General features: G+C 46.6%; 1 protein-coding gene and 1 long non-coding RNA gene across 13 annotated transcripts in view; one reads left to right on the top strand and one right to left on the bottom strand.

Annotated features, from left to right (window-relative positions):
* The window catches only part of TNS1 (tensin 1), a 325,241-nt gene extending 305,836 nt beyond the window's left edge, over positions 1–19,405 (bottom strand). For all 11 annotated transcript variants that reach the window (XM_081005150.1, XM_081005167.1, XM_081005170.1 and 8 more), the window contains exon 1: positions 19,268–19,405. In XM_081005150.1, the coding sequence (XP_080861276.1) occupies positions 19,268–19,390 (123 nt within the window). In that variant the 5' untranslated portion in view covers positions 19,391–19,405. The remainder of the gene's footprint in view (positions 1–19,267) is intronic.
* Positions 1,500–17,494, top strand: LOC308475608. Of its 2 annotated transcripts, none has more exons than XR_013985316.1 (3): positions 1,500–1,700; positions 6,382–6,532; positions 17,245–17,494. It is a non-coding gene; the product is annotated as an uncharacterized lncRNA (long non-coding RNA). The 2 variants fall into 2 exon arrangements; XR_013985317.1 differs by having other exon boundaries at positions 6,379–6,532.
* Positions 19,406–19,973: the final 568 nt, after the last annotated feature.

Raw genomic sequence — 19,973 nt, 5'->3', positions numbered from 1 at the left:
CCATCCTCCTCCCTGCTGGATTTTATAAGGGCTACACCAAGACTAAGGAGGATGAGGAAGCTGATAACCAAGACTTTCAAAAAAACCCAAAAAAACAGATGAATTAATTTTTATATGCAACAACTAAGGCAAGAATACTATATGCACAAAAATGGCGAGATGTGGGGGCACCTACTAAAGAGGACTAGTGGCTGAAATTGATAGACTATTGATAGATAAGGATAAGACAGACTTTAAGCAAGACTGGGAAACGTTCATAGATTACTTTAAAAACTATTTTAAACATATTAAAACACAAGTAGGCTTTGAACAAGAACAGCGGTAAAATTGTACCTGAGAAAACTGTGGTGGAGATAAGGAATAGAATAACTATAATATGCAGCAATATTTGAAACTTCGGGGAAACCATGGAGGGGTGAAGGGAAATCCCAGTGTTAATTGATTGTTAATTGTGAAATGCTGTATTGATTTGTTGTTGTTGTTTTAAATTTATAAAAATAAAAAGATAACCAGGACTACTCACTAGACTGGTTGCAGGTAAGAAGGTAGCAGTTGGGGGGGTGGCTGAGAGCAGGCTGAAGCTGATGGGGTAATGTCCCACTTGCCCAAATACAGCAGCCCCCACTGCTGTACAGGAGAAGGCACATAGATTATTGCAAACAGTCACGCGGTGTTGCTATTAGTAAAGGTAAAGGGACCCTTGACCATTAGCAGACGACTCTGGGGTTGCACGCTCATCTCGCTTTACTGGCCAAGGGAGCCGGGTCATGTGGCCAGCATGACTAAGCCGCTTCTGGCGAACCAGAGCAGTGCACGGAAACACCGTTTACCTTCCCGCTGGAGTGGTACCTATTTATCTACTTGCACTTTGACGTGCTTTCGAACTGCTAGGTTGGCAGGAGCAGGGACTGAGCAATGGGAGTTCACCCTGTCACGGGTATTCAAACTGCCAACCTTCTGATCGGCAAGTCCTAGGCTCTGAGGTTTAACCCACAGCGCCACCCACGTCCTGTTGCTATTAGTGGTAACAAACAAAAAATCCATCTACAGTAGGTCAGGATACCGTCTTTATGAAATCTCTCTACCAAAGAGAAGAGGCAGGAGGTGCAGGCTGTCCAGGTGAGCAGTTTCCCAGCCACCAAGATCCAACACATTTGCTGCTACCTGGTCCTGATTACAAGACATCAAGGTAGTTCATAACTGACTTTTTGAAGCTACAGAACTTTAGGTCTAGCCAGAGCTTTAGGCTGCATCCAAGACCACATATAAGTGGCTTAAAATTTGACAATCCTTATATGGTTGAATTTAAGGTGTCTCAAGTCTTCAGGACACTCAGTTTCTTAGCACTGGGCTTCCCTAGCCCTTCTGTGACATGGAAGTGGCTAAAGTCAATGGCAGGCAGAGATTGTGACAACTCTGTCTGTCCAGGTCCACTGTTACATCAGAGCATATCAGCCCAAAGAGCCAGGGAAGGCAGAGAGATTGGAGGTCCACAAGGTGATTGCAACTGAAGAGGTCAGAGGTCAAGGACAGGCATGCAGGCCCACCAAGACCTGTGCTTTCTCTTATTTGTTACTATGAGATGTGCATATGATCCCACATGACCTGTGTGCACAAAATGTACTTGGATATCGCTCATGGCCCAGTCATACTGATTCTCTGGTGTCGGTTGGTGTCCACTGTAGGAGACAGGACAGAGGGTGAGTTTTCTCATTGCTCTATAACCCAGTCTGGCAGTAGCATGTTTCTTAACTCCACTGACCTTCTGACAAGAAGAAACCCTGTTTATTGACCGTGCTAATTTTTTCCCAGCTGCATTTTTTAAACAGTAAATGGGCATCATGTTGTAGAAAGTGTTTTCAGCTAAAATGCTTACACCTACACACGTACACCACCTCGAGGGGTGTCAAAACTTGACTGTGATGTGGATTATAAAGCCAGGGAATGTTGGCAGGAAGGACCAAAAAGGCTTTCCCAAAAGCATCTTGTGGACTTTTATCTCTCTCTTAGAGACCTACCAGACAGCCCAGTTTGGGGAAGGGAGAAGCATTGGCTTTATCGGAGCCAAGGTGCTAATGACAGGGAACAGCAGGCCTTTTTCTACAAAGTGACAAGGCTTTCCACAGCTAAAACCTCCATTTTAGTGAGAACCCACCAGTGTCCTGCCTCAGCTGAGAGAGCCCTGCCCATGTTTCATTCCTTTCAAGGTATGCTGGAACTCTCAGCATGGAGTTAGGGGTTACAAGTACACACCCCACCTTGGAGACTTGAAGTTTACATCTAAAGCAGGGGTGGGGAACCTCCCTTTATGGTTGGACTACCACTCCCATCGGCCCCATCCTGCACAGCCAACAGTCTGGGATGATAGAGTCCAGCAACATCAGGTGAACCACATCTTAGCCATCCCACCCCTGAAGGCCTGATGACATCATGGCCAGCTCTGCTATGTAGTAAGATGGCATGATCTGCTTCAGGTGGCACAGTGGTGGCAGCGGCAGGGATACATGGAGGCCGGGATTGGTATTTAAGGCTGCAATCCTGTTCCCTGGGAGTAAGCTCCATAGACTTATCTCTGAGCTGACATGCCTAGGGTTGTGCTGTGAATGATGCAACAAGATTTTTCAAAGTACAGTGGTACCTCATGTTTAGAACTTAATTCATTCTGGAGGTCCGTTCTTAAGCTGAAACTGTTCTTAACGTGAGGTATCACTTTAGCTAATGGGGCCTCCTGCTGCCGCTGTGCCATCACAGTGCAATTTCTGTTCTCATCCTGAAGCAAAGTTCTTAACCCGAGGTACTATTTCTGGGTTAGTGGGGTCTGTAACCTGAAGCGTCTGTAACCTGAAGCATCTGTAACCCGAGCTACCACTGTACTGCTTCTATGGGGAAGGGGAACACACACACCCTTTGGCTAAATGCTTTGGGCCAAAAATGCCTGACTTAATCTAATCCTCTCACTGCATCCACTCCCAGCTTGGGCCTAGGCTCAATAAACAAAGGGCAAGGTGGCCCCTACCTCACAGGGCCAGGGACTTGTATTTTAAAACACACCCAAATACCTCAAGGTCAGGCTACTGATGACACGAGGAGACCTACTGAAATGAATAGACCTAATTTAGTTATCTTCATTCATTTCAGTGGGTCTGCTCTGAGTAAACAATACTTGAATATAAGCACACACACATATATATATATTCATATGTGCAAGCTATTCAGATCCCTTCTTACCAGATGTTTTTCATGGCTGTATCCTACTGTAATTCATCATAGCAGAGTTAGCTGAAAAGTGCCCAACTTGCAATATAGCAATTCCCCCCCTTTTTTCCTCCAGAGACTTTGACAGCTGCTGGACAGGCAGACATTCAGCAAGCAACTTTCCCTAGCCTTTAGATGGAGTGACAGGGAAATGCTACACCTGTTGAATGTCTTCCTGTCCCACCGCTATTAAAAGCATACAGCCTCTGTCAGCTGGGGGGAGGTGGGCAATGATTGTGCCAAACCTAAGTCCAGTTGCCTACTCTTTATCCCCCTACCCGCAACATCTTCACCAGATGCCATACAGTGGGGTAGGTGTTCCTTATTCCAGGCATCAAAACGTTCCTAAAAGATGGGACGTTTTAATCTTGCGATCCTAGTACCCTAGGAGAATTGCACTGGCATGGGAAGGGCGAATGAGGGAGGGAGTCACCTGCAAATAACGGGGCCGAGGTAGGCAGAGTTTAGCAGTGGGAACCGGACAGGGTCACCTCTAGGGCCTGGGAAAGGAAGAAAATGCCCGCCTCCCCAAACAGGCCTTCGATTCAGGCAGCCGCCCTCCATTCGAGCCAAAGGCTCCTCTGTGCTTCTCCCTTCCAAGTGCGATAGGCAAGCAAGAGGCCTTGTTTGTCTCACTCTTGGATGGGGTCCAGCTGCGAGGGAGACATCAAAGAGGGACTGGGAACAAAACCCAAGGAAGGCACAACCCTGGGAGTGGGGAGAGCTAGAGCTCCCGGGCGGCACATAAAGGAGTTTTGCAGAGGGCCCATCAGCAGGGGATTGTCTGTAAGCCCCCAAGAGAGCAATGCTTGGAGATAAGGGAGGGAAACGACAGCCAGCTACCTAATTGTGATTACAAGGGCCTTTTCAATGACACGATGAGTCACTTGGAAACATGGGACACAGCAAGGGCAATGTGGAAGGGGGCCATGTTGGCCCATAGGGAGACCAAGGTGGATCGGAGACAGGCTGGAGCTGAGAATTTAGTGGGAAAGGCCAAATGGAAAAAATAATGGAGGGAAGCCACTTTGCAAGCAGAAGAAGGGAAAGGAGAGCAGTCCCCAACTACAGATGCCATCCTTTTTCCTGGTCAAGACTCCTGTGTGTTAACAGCCAGAAATCCAACAGGCGAAGTAACTTCTAGTTTTAGTGCTATTCAATAGCTCCGGCAGGAAACAAGGCAGCAATTCTAACTGCAGTTTCTGAACAACAAATTGGCTGCTGAGCTTGAGGGCCTTTCCCTCGAAAGACTCCTTTGTGATTAAATTCCAACAATGCTAGACTAGATCCCAGGGGCATATCACTTTGAATTGATCCTGGCAATGTCCCGAGGGTGTGAATATAACATATGTTTTAGCACGAGCATTTTGCTGTTCAGCAACGTGTGGAAACAAAGGTTATATGTGTTTCTTTACTACTCTACATCTACTACTCCAAGGGTATACAAGGTGGTGCCCTTCAGATGTTGTTGGTCTAAATTTCCCATCATCTCTCTCCATTGGCCATGCTGGCTGGGGCTGATGGAAGTTGCAGCCCAACAATGTATAGAGGCTACTCCTGTGCTATCTATGTTGGCTGCACCAGGTCAATTTCTTCATTTCTATCTCGGGTGCATCCCAACCAAGATGCCATCATTACACATGTTAAGACTCTTGCACAAATTATATACTCTATTAATGCAGTAATTTTTAACCCACCTTAACCAGCTTTTTCATCCCAAGCACAAATGAATTTAACTAGAAAAGTCACTGCAAGTCACTTTTGCTCCATGATCCATGCCCCATGGATACCAGAAAGGGAATAGTAGGTTTTAATACCAGAGGTTTCTAATTACCGGTAGTTTATTTAGCAAAAAATATATATACTGTTTTATTGTAAAACAAAAACAAAACCTCTAAGTTGTTCGCAACAATATAAATTAGTTGCAACTTGTAGTAGTAACACTTTGCACTTCAGGCTGCAATCCAATACTGTATACACTTACGTACCTGGAAATAAGCCCCACTGAACACTATGAGATTTAATTCTGAGTAGATATATATAGGATTGCTTGGTTAGCATGTTTGAAGGGCTTCACATATACCTGGGGTGGGCAGACATTAGGCTTGCAGGTGCCACTTTGGTTTTTTTACGGGAACAAGAGGCTAGAACAAAAGTCATACACTTCCAGTCAAAGTTTGTGACCTGATTCACATGTAAGGCTAAGTCAAACCATGTCTTAGCCCCACTGTGTAGTGCTGCAGCAAAAGCAGGACAGGGGGAGAAGCACAGTGGCTGTGATCTTCTCTCCAGGAACATGCATGTCTGTTTCTTCATGCTAAACCGTGGTTTGGCTTAATATTATGTGTGAACTGGGCAGGTGCCTTGCTCAAGGTCACCCAATGAGTTTCATGGCTGGTTGGGGATTTGAATCTGGGTCTCCCCAGCCCATGTCCTGTGCTGTAACCCAGGGATGTAGAACCTCCAGCCCGTGGGCAAAATCTGTCCCGCCAGTCCTCTCCATATGGCTTGAGAGGCCGTTTCAGGCAACCCATGCACTCCTGCCATACGTCAGGTGTGAGGCAGGTAAAGGCTGGACTTGGCAGGCACTGCCAAAGTCAGCCAAATACCGCTACTAGAAAACACTGGCATTTATGATGAGACAATAAGCACTGTGCATAACTAGCTTCTGCTGCAAATTGGCAGAGCTGGTCTTCCCTCAGTTTGATCCTAAATTAAAAAATTGTTCATTGATGAGTGCACTTCTACGGTGGATCAGGTGTTCAACATAACAGGTTTGCATGTGGCCCTGAGAGGCTCGTTTTCACCCGAACTAGCCTTCCCCATCCCAAAGTAATCCTGGTTTTCAGAAAGGGACTAGACACGCACCTTCAAGTTTGTCCAGCCTGACTGAAAATCCAGCCAAAGATGACACAACAGAAACTGCTGGAGTGGATCCATTTTGTGTGCTTTTGAAAACCTTCCCTTTCTCTTAGTGCCTAATTGGAATCCGGCTCTTTTTTTCAATAACAAATCTGGCCCAGATTTTGGGAATGAAGCCCTTGGAAAACACAGTTAGGTTAGGTGTGACCTATGAGTCATTTGCAAAGATAATGGATCTCACTTTAGGATTTGTTTCCCCAGTAGAGCTGCTTAAGCCAAAACAGAATCCAGAACCTTCACAGCAAGCTCACCTACAGTCAGGATCCTGCAGCAGGATGCATTTGAGAAGAGATAACTCTCACTTTGGCTCCATGATCTGGTGCAACACCTTATTCCAGATGTCAAGATGACACAGGTGGGATCAGGTTTATTTTTATTTTTATTTAAAAAAGAAGAAGTATGAGATTTTAAAAGATGGCATGCTAGTCTTCTTGGACTGGTGATATAGGAAAAAAGCAGCCTGGACAATCATCCATGATTTTACAGGCCCAGCTGCAATTTCATTCTTTAGGCCAGGTGCCAGAATTGGAGGATAGAAAAGTAGAACAAAATTCCAGCAGAAACTTGATTGCTTTGTATGGGGGTTCTTCTGACCACACTCTTTCAGTTTGCAAACACTGCTGTTCCTGCACTACCAATGTGCTCTGTGGTATTTAGGAGTGGTTTGAGGAACTGGGTGGAATCTGGGTTCACAGAGCTAGAGGCAGAGATCTAAACCTAATCCTGAGCGATTGCTTCTTTTGGGTAACTGAGGTAGCTGCACTGGCCTTGGACTGGACTGTTTTAAAAATGGGGAACCTGTGACAATTAGGAGTGGGGCCTAGAAGCTGAATTAATTTACCTATTCCTGCTTCGCTTTGTTGCTGGTGCCCACTGAGAGTCCAAGCCTGAAGAAAGATGAGAGGAAGGACTCACCAAGATATGTCACATGACAGTGTTTGCTCTTATATAGCAGGGATGGGTGCGAGCACTGCAGTTTCATTCTGTTCAGACTCTGGAGCGCAATATGGAATTCAGAGAGGATCCAGGGGGCTTTGGAGCACAAGCAAAATGATCCAAAATTGGCCCTCCAGTCCTAGAATTCTGAACTTTCTGGAATTCAGTGGCATTACTATCACAAATAAATAGGGTCCAGGATACCTCTAGGCCCTTCTGTTCCAGCTTGACCATTGAGATCATCCAGAGGAGCGCTGCTAGTTGTCCCCTGTGTTACAGAGGCCTAGCTGGCCTCATCCAGGAGCCAAGCGCCAGTGTCACCTGTTCCCATGCTGTGAAAGACTCTTCCAGGACAGGCTCAGCAGGCATCCTCACTTGTGACTTTCAGGCACCCATGGAAGACTTTGTTGTGCCTAGAGGCCTGTGCAGCTTTGAATTAGCCAGTCTTTTTAATGATTAAGTTGCTCTGTTTTAAATGGTTTTTATATGTTATTGTATACCTGACCTGTTGTTGTAAACCACCCTGATATCTTATGTGAGGGCAGTGTGTAAATATTTTTAAGAGAGAGAGAGAGAGAGAGAGAGAGAGAGAGAGAGAGAGAAAGAAAGAAAGAAAGAAAGAAAGAAAGAAAGAAAGATGCAGCAGAAGATGGAGGTGATGCTCACGCCAGCTACCAGCTCCCTCAGGCAATTCCTACTCCTGAACTAGGCAAGCTGGTCATTGTAAGAACAATTGTTTACAAATCTGTGCCCCGACCCTGCTGGCAGGGCTAGCCTTGTCTCAGTTGACTGTACATAAGCCACTCTGGGAGCCCTTTTGGCTGAAGAGCTGTGTACAAAAACAGCCGTGTCTACGGCCAGACATTTAAAGGGACAAGTCTTCCCAAAAAGAATTCCGAGAACCCTTGTTAAAGGTGCTGGGAACTGTTGCTCTGTGAGATGTGGGGTAGAGTCTCTGTGGGAAAGTGACAAATGGGTGCATGGCGGCGGGTTGCTGCACCCATCAAACCAGAAGCAATTTTGCAGAGCGGAAACTCCAACGGGAAGTGAACAATCAGTTCCCACGACACAAAGCGGGAACCTCTTCCTCCTCCTTCTCCTCCTCCAGAAAGGAGATGGTCGTGGTCCCTTCATCACCTTGGGGAGAGAACACATGGCTTCATAGAGTGCCTTCATTAAAGAGACTTTCTCTTTAATTTAGCTTAATTTAATTTGATGAAAGAGTCTCTCTGTGGAAAAGGGACAGCCTGGTCCCAGACACCGTGGTTAGCCAGAGGGCCAGCAGCTCCTGAGAGCTTCTTTCCCCCTCCCTCCTTCCTTCCTTCCCTCCCAAAGAGAATTCAGCTAGAACAGCCATTTGGCCCATGGCCACAGAAGCACAGCAGGCGCCATTAGCCTGGCACCAAAGGATGAAGAGCTGCTACAGGGGTGTCTGTGCATCATTTCTGCCCAGGAAGGCCAATATCACACACACCATCCATTTAAGGCACATTTAAAGTGCATCACTTCCCCCAAATAATCCTGGGTACTGTAGTTTCACCCCACAGAGCTACAATTCCCAGCACCCTTAACAAACTACAGTTCCCAGGATTCTTTGGGATAGGTCATATGCTTTAGAGATACAGTGTATACGCAGCCACAGTAGCAAGCTTCTCTTTGGCTTAATGCCCAAAGGGGCTGCCTATAGGGAGGGAGGGTGGGTGTATTGGAACAACGTTTGTTAAAATTGTGTTTCCTGGGGTGTTCCCCCCACCCCCGCAACAGCCGCTGCCGTTAAAATAAAAATAAAATTGAAAATATGTGAACTGCCCAGATCTTGCAGGATATAAATCAAAGAAGTAGAAAAGCAACCCAGGTCACAATGCACACGATAAATGTTTTAAAAGTATTTATTTATTCAGCCCAGGCTGGGATGAAAAGTCAAAAGATTTTCAATTTCCCAGGGAAACGGGATGGGAAAGGGAAAGTGATTAGTGTTGCCTGCAGTCAGACGGCCAGGAGGAGGAGGAGGAGGAAGCGGCAGTGAGTTTGGGCTGTGAAATGCAGTGGACTTGGCCAGGAGCCAGCTCATAAGGGATTTGTCAATGACAGTTTATTTGAGATGAGCAAGGGGCAGAGATCATCTTGATCTGACATCATTTTTCATCATGGCCAATGCTCTCGGTGCAAGGAGGAAATGCTGGTTAGCAAAATAGCAGGTCAGAGCTTGAAACCTCAAAGGTCTGGCACAGAATCTGGAAGGAAACTGAGAGACCATCCCAGAGGGAGGATTGAAGTGGTTCCACTCCGCCCAGCAGTCCTTGCACCAAGAGGCACTTAGTAAAAACAATCTTATACGCAAAACACTTGGGATTGTACAATGTCATACTACCACCTTTTCGCCCCTCCGTTTTAAAAGCATCCATTATTTTGAAAGGTTGCCCCATTTCCCAGAAGGTCAACATGGTCCTAGAGAGCACACTGAGTACCCTGTTTTTCTGTGGTTCAAATGGCCATAGAGCACAATGCTGTACTTAATTGTCCGCACCATGGCTACAAAATGGATCAAGAAATGTGGGTAAAATACAACATTTAATGGTTTTCTTTCTTTCTTTGCTATAAGACCCACCTGTTCTCCAAGAAGCTCAAGGCACCATGCATAGTTCCCTCCCCACACACAGTTTATCCGCTCAACAACCCTGTGAGGTAGGTTAGACTGAGAGACAATGACTGGTTGGTGCTCTAGCCACCACATCACACTGGGCACAACATCACTTCCAGTAGGCTTTCTGATATATCTCCCACTGTAGGTTATATACCATCACCCAGGCATCACCAGGAGAGCTTTAGAGTGAAGTCTTTTTCAGACTGGGATGACTTGATGCTGGGGGCAGGGGAGTGTCTTCAATTCAGATTGAAGTTTACTCTAGTTGAGTAGATCATATAAGTGCTTCCCCACAATTGAAGAGATGCAGCCAGCCCTACAATCTTTCCTCCTGTGTTTGTATTGCAGGTGGCAATGCCATGTGCTGCATGCTCAGTGTTAATTGGGCAGCATCTGAACTGAACCACATGGCTCAAAGCTGCTTCCCCTCCTCTGCTCCTGTGTTGGAGGAAAGCTCTGACATTTCCAGAAAGGGAGAGAGAGGAAGTTAAAACAAAACAAAACAAAGCAAAAAGCCCACCCCGTAGATGTTTATAGTACTCTCTTTCTAGGAAAAATAAGGAAGCGGTGCCACTGACAGCTTGAAGCCACACATCATGCACACACCCTGTGCAGAAAACTATGTTAGCTGAAGAATATCTATGCCCCTATACTGCTGAGTAAAGCAGGTTCCTCTGTGCATTGCCTGCTGGTGCACCCCAAATGCCTCCTATCCTCGGGGTGTTTGGTGCAGTTTCTCTGGCTGGAATTCAGCCCAGCCCACACCCCAATAAAGGATATAGGTTGAGAACATTGTAGATACAGTTAGACCAAAGTCACAAGGTGAATGTGTGCAGGGCCAGGAGTTAACTCCAGAGAGCCAGTCTGGTCCATTCTCAAACTCATTGCTTCCTATTTATTAATCTGCCAGCATAGCTGCCCTGTCATTCAGACCTCCCGATTTCTCTGTTCCTTTTCCACTGGGTTTCAAGCCTTTGTGTTGTGCTGACACAGGTTTATTTTATTACCCCTCCCCCATTTAATTCCGTCTGTTTAAGAACGATAAGGGATAACATAGAAGCCAATGGGAAAACCAAGAAAAGGAAAGAAAAGGGGGAGGACTCCTGGCTGCTTCTCAATAGGCTCCTTCTGTAAGGCATGCAGCAAAGCGGTTGCAGCTGCTGCACCACCAGAGCTCTGAGTTACACAAGGCTGCAGCGAAAGCGCCTGAGCCACTGCAGCTGGGGCCCTGCTGCAGTGCTGAACTGTGAGGGAGCAGGGGCGCTCATGCAGCAAGGCAGAGGCGACAGAGAATGAGTGCATGTGTACCGAGGAGCATGAGGGCCACTTTAACCGCGACAGATCTCTTGTGTGGAACGTCCTCTCTTGCACATGAAACTGCATGTGGATACTCAGGGGTTATTTATATGATTGTGATCTCAATGTATTCTATATAACATCAAAGAAAATGGAAGTGTGTGTGTGTGTGTGTGTGTGAGAGAGAGAGAGAGAGAGAGAGAGAGAGAGAGAGAGAGAGAGAGAGAGAGAGATATCAGGGTTGCAGAGGCAGGTTCTGTAAAAGTAGAGTTTTCTATATGTCAAGAGATTGAACTTCTAACCCCTATCTACACTACAGCTTTATAATGGTTTTATACCACTTTAGCCCTGATTACCTTCAAAGATGATGTAGATGACGATGATGATGATTTTATATGCCACCCTATACCCGCAGGTCTTGGGGCGATTCACAGGGTAAAATCACAACATAGTTTTATGAAGTGTTGAGAACTGTGTTAATCCCTAGTCCTTCCCTTACTTAAAATTCTGGAGTTTACTGAAGTATGAATATTCTAAAGTGGCTGTCAGTAACTGCCATGTAATACAGATTGACACCATAAACAGACATTTTGCAGCATTTGTTAGAAGTGTCTTTTGCCAATGACATCTGATGAAGAAGCTCCAACCATCTTGACAACTGTCACGTGTGCCTTTGTAAACATGCTTTTTCTAGTGCAGCTTCACCCTCAGGCACACAGCCCATGCCTTATCTCTATGAAATGTTTTAAAAATACGATCCTATAAATATAATATACCTTGCACCCTTGAAGGGCATAATTCAATCATGGTATCCCAAAGGACGTTGCTTCTTCCCTAGCCAGCCATCAACCCTTTTATGTGTGGTATGAGGGGCTCAGAAGAATGGGGGGGGGGGCAAATGTAGCCTTGTTAGTTAGAGGACATGCCCATAGGACCATAGCTTTGACTCCAACTAGGGCTTTGTTTCGTTGCAATATAATATATGGCCATGGTAATTTGTGCCTTAGTGACAAACCAGTGACAAACCTTTAAACTACTCTAATGCGTTCTACATGCAGCTAGAGCAGGGGTCAGTAAACTTTTTCAGCAGGGGGCCACTCCACTGTCCCTCAAACCTTGTGGGGGGCTGGACTATATTTTAGAAAAAAAATAGGAATGAATTCCTATGCCCCACAAATACCCCAGAGATACATTTTAAATAAAAGGACACATTCTACTCATGTAAAAACACGCTGATTCCCAGACCATCCGCAGGCCGGATTTAGAAGGTAATTGGGCTGGATCTGGCCCCCAGACCTTAGTTTGCCTACCCATGAGCTAGAGCATCCCAAATATTTTCATGCAGACTAACCTGTTGCATTCATAAGGGATTCATCTGGCACATTCCACAATTTCCATTTTCTGCTATCTGGTGAAGATGGTTTTATTTGGGTGAGCTTTTAAATTAACCTAGATAGTTAACCCATATTTCACACTGTTTTTTTTATGCACCTTTTTTATTTTGTCTTGTTGAGGGTTGTTTTGTTTTTGTTTTGTTATTTGTTTTTAGCCACCTTGAATGCACATATATATAGGAAATGTGAGATAAAATAGTCTCAAAGAAACAAGTACAATTTATTTAAATCATCAATCATTGCCTTTTTCTTTTCTTTTTAAAAAGTGAAATCAATTGAAAAAGAATTTGCCAAGTTGTTCTGAAGCGGGGGGGGGGGGGTGATAATATTATAGGTATGAGCCAATCAGTGCTATTCATAGTGGGCTTCTTCAGCACACTCACTTAATCAGTTTGTCCTGAGCTTGACCCTGGAGAGAAATGGTTCACTATAATAGATCTCAGTCAGTTCACTTCCACAGCAGTCCTGCCACTTAATAATGTTATAACTCTGTATACATACTGTGTGGAGTTCTAGGGAAGGAATCTCTCTCTCTCTCTCTCTCTCTCTCTCTCTCTCTCTCTCTCCACACTATACCTGTAGAGCACACTCAAAGCACATATCCCCTCTCAAAGAATTCTGGGCAATGTTTGCTTGTTAAGGGTTGCTGGAAATTGTAACTCTGTGAGGGGTAAACTACAGCGTCCAGAATTCTTTGTGCTTTAAAGGCACAGAGTGTGCACAGTTTATGTGTGTGTTTGTGTGTGAAGGGGAGAGAGATTGTTCTGCTTTATATAGCTGTATATTTAAACTTGAGTGGGCTTGGCCAAGCAGTTTTTTTAAAAGAACAACAACAACAGAATAGTTTTTCATCATAAAAAGGGTGGTTTTGATTTTGTTGTGGTTTTCAGGTCTGTTCAGGCAAAGTAAGACAGTTGGCAATCGTGTTCAGGTCTGTACTCATGCACTCATCTTTTTGCTCTTGTGGAAAAGAAGCTAAAATGGTATCCCATGGACTAAACCTGGAATGCTCCCCTCCTTGACAACCCTGAGAGAGGTGTATAGTACAAATAAATGCAAGAAAAAGACACACACACACCACAAAACTATTTTTCTCTTTTGGAATGAAAAAGACACAACAGTGTTTTGCATCTACACTACATTTTAGGGCAGAAGAGAAAGAAGTTCTGTCTGAAACGGGAATCTGAGCAGGTAGACTGACATAGCATTCTTTGGCCTGAAGGCTAAGATTCAAGGCACTTTGAAATGGAGCCATTTTACTGACTTTGGTTTCATTTTATCCCCCTACCTGGAAACAGGCCCTATACTGCAAGTGCAGCACGGCCTTGAGTACCAAACAAGGGTGTTGGTTGAAGTTGGTAGGGTAGAAAGCAGGGAGGCCAACAGTAGGTGGTGCCAGATGATGGGCAGGTCCAGCTAATTCTAGTTTTGTTCCCATCTCCCTCCCTGCTGAGTTCTAAAAGTGGCTGCACTGAGACTAAGAAAGAGGAAACTGACATCTGCCACCCGAGCTAGTTGTAAGTAGGAAGGCACTCAGGGTAGGGATTGGCTGAAAGCAGATTGAGGTTAGTGGGGCCCTGCTCTACAGTGGTACCTCAGGTTAAGAATTTAATTCGTTCCGGAGGTCCGTTCTTAACCTGAAACTGTTCTTAACCTGAAGCACTACTTTAGCTAATGGGGCCTCCTGCTGCCGCTGCGCTGCCACTGCACGATTTCTGTTCTCATCCTGAAGCAAAGTTCTTAACCTGGGGTAATATTTCTGGGTTAGCAGTGTCTGTAACCTGAAGCGTATGTAACCTGAAGCAGATGTAACCTGAGGTACCACGGTATTTGCCTTAGCAGGCCAGCCCCCACTGTATCTGCAGACTCAATATATGTCTCTCCACCCGCTTCTCTTTCAACCTTTTCTAGAGCTCCTCTCCCATTAGTGAAAGGGGATCCTAATGATTTCCACGGCAACTGAACAGATGTCACAAACAAAAGATTATCTTCAGGCTGAGATTAATCAGAAGCCAGTGAAATTAATCTCATAACAAGCCAGAGACGCCTCCTGGAAAAAAATGTGGCAGACAGACAAGTTGGCATTCCCCGCTAGGATAACTATCTGGTGCATAATTTCTAAAATGAAAAGATAAGAGTTGGTGAGACTGAAGGTTGCTATGCTATCTGCCCTGGGGGCACCTGACTCCTGAATTCTATTATTGTGTGGACAGGCTGTGGGTCCTGAGCATTGTGTACGGACAAGAACCTCTCTTTCCCACAGACAACCCAAGACATTATGCTGCCTGGCACGGAATAGCAAATCTCCCCATCCCTTGCTAAGGTGCCTAGTATCCAAGGCTAACTAAGGTAAAGGACCTCTAGACAGTTATGTTCAGTCGAAGGTGACTATAGGGTGTGGTGCTCATCTTGCTTTCAGGCTGCGGGAGCTGGTGTTTGTCCACAGACAGCTTTCTTGGTCATATGGCCAGCATGACTAAACAGCTTCTGGCACAACGGAACACCGTGATGGAAACCAGAGCACACGGAAACGCCATTTACCTTTCTGCTGCAGCGGTACCTATGTATCTACTTGCACTGGTGTGCTTTCAAACTGCTAGGTTGGCAGGAGCTGGGATAGAGCAATGGGAGCTCACCCCATCGCGGGGATTCGAACCGCTGACCTTTTGATCGGCAAGTGAGCCCAATAGGCTCAGTGGTTTAGACCACAGCACCATCCACGTCTTAGGCTGACTAAGCTATGTTGGCACCTGAGTCAGGGAGCCCCACAAGCTCTCTTCCCCCCAGGAGGAAAAATATAACTAAAAACAATAATAATTAAAAAGTAACAACAATTAAAAAATTAATAATAATTAAAAAGTAACAATTACTGACCTTTCATGACATCCCAGATCAGCTGCCTGGGACAGTGGAAGGCCTGGCCTTGTGCTCTGCATACGCTCAGAGATATTCTTGCTTTGCATATTCCATGGCTCAGCTATGATATTCAAATTAGTTTTGTATTGTTTTTAGTTTGGCACTAATAAATTAAGGTTATCACTTTCCAGTTCTGGTTTTTCCTGGCCCAGAATAAAAATTCAGAGTTGTTCCCGAGCTCAGCTGCTTTCGATAAGAATGAGACTTCTTATCAGTTAATGCTTTCAGCTGTAATGTAAATACCTTGGCTAATCGGACTGCACACAAAAGCTTCCTTATAATCTGAAAATAGGCTGTTCTGTGAGTAAAGAGCGGGGACTGCGCTCCAAGAAGGATCTTGTCCCTCACATGAACTGAAGGCTCATTGGAACTGGAGCATTTGAACCAACTGGGGGAGTTTTCATGTGGGCGACTTAACTCGGTTTGGGCTGTAAACACCACACAGGTCAGAAAGTGCTTCCAAATGACAAACCTCTTGCTATTCCACATTAACAGCATTCATCTGTGGCATGAGTAGTGAAAGATGCCCTGAAGCCAATGGGCCATACAAATTAATTACAACTCAGGAATTTAATGCAAATGATGTCCCAGGTTTAAAGAGGGTGATTTCTAATCAGCACATTTTCTGTAAGTTCCTGCTGAAATCCTGTAACTTTCCATACCACAAATGTCCTGGGCTGCTTTTTCCCCCTGCACCACTCTTGTTGCGCTCTAGCGCAAGGGTGTTCCTTGAGATTTCAATAATGCAATCTCATTAGGGAACCACTGCAGGACAACTAATAAAGCAGAATGGTATTTGGATGCTGCACCCCATAGTCAAGTTTGACTGGACTTAACTGTTGAGGGGTCCTATACCTTACCCATTATAAATCCACCACTAATGCACTATTGTTGCATCCAGTGGCGTAGCGTGGGGGGTGCAGGGGGGGCCGGCCGCAACATCTGGGGGTTAGGGTTAGGGGGCGCAAATCCACGAGTTAGGGGGCGCAAATCCACGGGTTAGGGGGCACAAATTACTTGCCTTGCCCCGGGTGCTGACAACCCACGCTACGCCACTGGTTGCATCAATGGCAGGTTGCACAATACACTCACAAAAGCCCACTAGTCTAGAGGCTGTTGATATGAGGCGACAGTTAATAAAGCAGCCTTGGGGACCACAGCCTCCACAAAAATCACCTCTCAGAGGCTGCTGCTTGCATCCTTTGGAGAGCATCCATTGGAGCCAATAGACAGAGGCAAATAGTAACTTTCTCTGCCTGCTGCACAATCACTTCTCAGAAGCTGTTGTATCACCTGGTGAAAAACCCTGACCTTTCCCTTTATTAAAGCAACCCATAGGAGAGGATTAAGAGGCAGCAGATTACGTCAATAAATTTGCAGGTGGTCAAAGCCAGATGAATGCCACATCGTGTTTGCTGTTGGAAATCAAAAATGGCCAAAGTGAAATGATATCAGAAGGAACTGAAAGGGGGAGCATCTTTGGCTCCCTTGCAGGTTTTGCAAGTTAGCCCAGTTCTCTACAGTCCTCTGGAGAAGGGCCCAACAGCAGCAGTGAACATGGACTGGGCAGAGATAGCCCAATGCCATTTAGTGGAATGCAAACTGGTGCTGGCTACAGCATGAGGGAGTGCTCAAGAGGACAGAACCTAGGCACAATAGTGTTTCAGCCACAGTGCAAGGCATGTTAGTTGGCAGGCTGAAGGAGAAGATATGAAGAGCGGGTGCTTGCTCTCATTCCCCCCCCCCACTGGGCATATCTGAGAGGGCAACAGGCCAATGGCACACAGGCTTCCACCCACACACAGAGAGGCCTGCTTATTATATGGTGACAAGTGAAGTGATGAGTGCATAGGCGCATGTTTCCTCTTTTGTTTTCCCCAGGTGATCTTGCTTTCTCCCTCTTCCCTACCACTGTGGGTGGCTTAATAAGGGAGGACGACAAGACAGCAGAGGTTACCAGGAATACATGGCTTCCGTTTTCCCCAAGCCAATGCCCTGTGGATGTTTGGGCTACAGCTCTCATCAGCCCCAGCCAGCACAGCTGAAAAGCAGGAAATGTGAGTCTCTTTCCCCAAGCGAAAGAAAAGGCAACATAATCTCCAAATAGCCTGGCCTCAGCTTAAGTATAGACCTTGGGGCTCCAAAAATAGAGAGCTGCTGCATGTTGGCTAAGCTGTTCTGGGCAATGCAGGTTTGCCAACACTATAGGTGTATGAGGCATGACCACACTCTGGCACTGTGCTCATATTTAAAACTGAGAAGCATAAAACAGAATCTAGGGGTGTGTTTTTCCTTTATTTCTATTCTGGGCCCTTCCTTCTTTCCTTCCTTCCTCCTAAATGCAGGTTACAGGGAGAAGAACAGTGACTGCTACTCTCATTTTGAGTGAGAATAAACTGGCAGAGAATCATTCCTGGAAGACACCCATCCAAACATTTGTCCTGAGATTGGATCGTTGTGTGCTAAAACATCTTTGATGGATACCTGTATAGCTTCTCCACAAAGACCTCTGAGCTATGATATGCCACAACTTCCTTAGGCAAGCTGACTGCTGCAATAGCTGGGACATTTCTCCAGATATTTAACTTCAATATACCTCTCTATGGTTTAACCCTGTTGTTCAGATCATCAACAAACAGGCCAAACAATTATTCCCCCCCCCCTTCTTTCTGACATGTTCCATGTTGTACCATGAACATCAGGATCAATCTCTCAGAAATGACTTAAATTTGATGGGGTGCCCCATCTTTCAGATGCCTAAACCAAGTTCATGGTGAATGAGACTTTCCGTCTTAATAGCTATATTACCTCTGATACAGCAGTTGCTGGGGATCAGTTGTGAGAGAGGGCTATTATGCTCATGTTTTGCTTGTGGACTTCCCTTTGGAAGCCATATGTGGCCAAAGCTTGGCAACCATGAGAATGAAATACTGGGGGGGGGGGGGGGGAATACGCAAAGAAAAGAAACACAAAAGTAGCAGATCCAAAGCCATGGTCATTCAGCTATCAAAGGTAAATGGGGAAATAAAAGTCTTCAGTTGTCCAAAGTTTCATAGGTTCCATAAGGTCGTGTGAGCTCTGAATTGGAGAACAGGACTGACAGCCCCACCCTGAGCATTTCTTAATTGATGTAGACCCCCAATAACACATTTCCTTTCTCCCCCAGTGATGCCTCTTTTCTTCTGTTAAAAACCACAGGCTTCAGTCTCTTTCTCACCACACCACAGAAAATGAGGGCAAGTTCACATGATCATGCTACACACAGCCAGCAGAAACCCTCCCTGCCTCTCCAACCAAGGCTGTGCTAAGCACGTAGCAAGTAAGTTGCCCAAACAGCTGCGTGTGGCAGCACAGCACTGCTTAAACCGCACAAGCCACGTGTCAGTGGGCCCTTGCGACAAATCCTGAGGATGATCCACTCGACTGAGTTCGCTTCGACTGACCCACCTCTCCTTCCCTTTATCTCCGTTCCTTCCAGTGGCGGCTGGGGCCCACTGGGACTAGGAGGGCAGAGGCCAAGGAGCCCAACAGGAGCTGGGGGCCAAGCCAAGGCCAGGCAGAGCCAATAAAAGCCAGTCTCCTTCCTATCCGCCCTCTCTCTGCAACACTCCTCCTGTGAATGAAGTTGACAGGCTTGGGCACCCTTTGGCACGAGCAGTTTGGGGTCTGGCCGGCAGTAGACTGAGCTGGGTGGGACAGTGGTCCCTTCACCCTAACGGGCCAGCTCCTGAAATGGCTGCCCTTGTCCCCTCAGAGTCCTGCACACCCAGCTCCTTCTAAGCCCCCTTCCTCTCCCTGCTTCCCTTTTATTCCTCCCCTCCCTTTAAAAAAGTTTCTGACTCTTCTTGGGTGCCTCTCTCCCTTCCCACTTCCCTGCTTTTCCCCTCAGGGACTCATTACTCACCCTTGGCAGCTGCTTCCTTCTCTGAGGCGCCGCCGCCGCTGTCCCTCGGTGCCTCAGTGGCCCGGGCAGGGGAACGGGCCGAGGGCTCCCCTCACAGCACACGAGGCTCACGGTACATCCCATTCAACCCGGTTCCCGCGCAAAGCCTGCCAGGGGAAGGGGAGGGGACTGAGGCAGCGAAGAAGCCCCTGCGCTCCAGGCTTCGAGAGCTCCAGCTGCCCGGAGAAGGGGGCAGCTCAGGGCAACCCAAAGCTGCAGGTGCGTCGAGGGGAGAGTTGCCTGAGTGTGGAAAGGGCTGCCTGGCTCATCCCGCTGGGCTGCTGCTCCTCCTCCTCCCCTTCTCCTCCCTGAGGTTGGGTCAAGGTACCTTCCCCCCTACCTCATACACACACGCGCGCGCTCGAACGAACTTCTCCCCACTTCAGCGCCTCTCTCCAAAAGGGACGCGGGAGGGGAGGATTCAAGGGCGAAGCCTCCCCCTCCACAAACACACACCTCGCTTGGGGGGCGGAGGGAGGGAAAGCTCACCCGGCCCGAGGAATTTCTCAGAATCAGGTGGCACCCTGCCTAGAGAGAGGGGAGCGATTGGGGTGTGTGGGTGTCGCCTATGGAGGCAGACGGACCCATTTGCTAGCGCAGGGACGGTGTCCCAGAAAGAGGGGAGAGAGGAAGCTCGGGGAAAGCTGGCACAGGCAATCACACACGA

The sequence above is a fragment of the Podarcis pityusensis genome, assembly GCF_964106645.2.
Source record: "Podarcis pityusensis genome assembly, chromosome: 1".
Lineage (NCBI taxonomy): Eukaryota > Metazoa > Chordata > Lepidosauria > Squamata > Lacertidae > Podarcis > Podarcis pityusensis.
The sequence above is the reverse complement of the archived record's forward strand: the minus strand, read 5'-3'. Positions and strand labels throughout refer to the sequence as shown.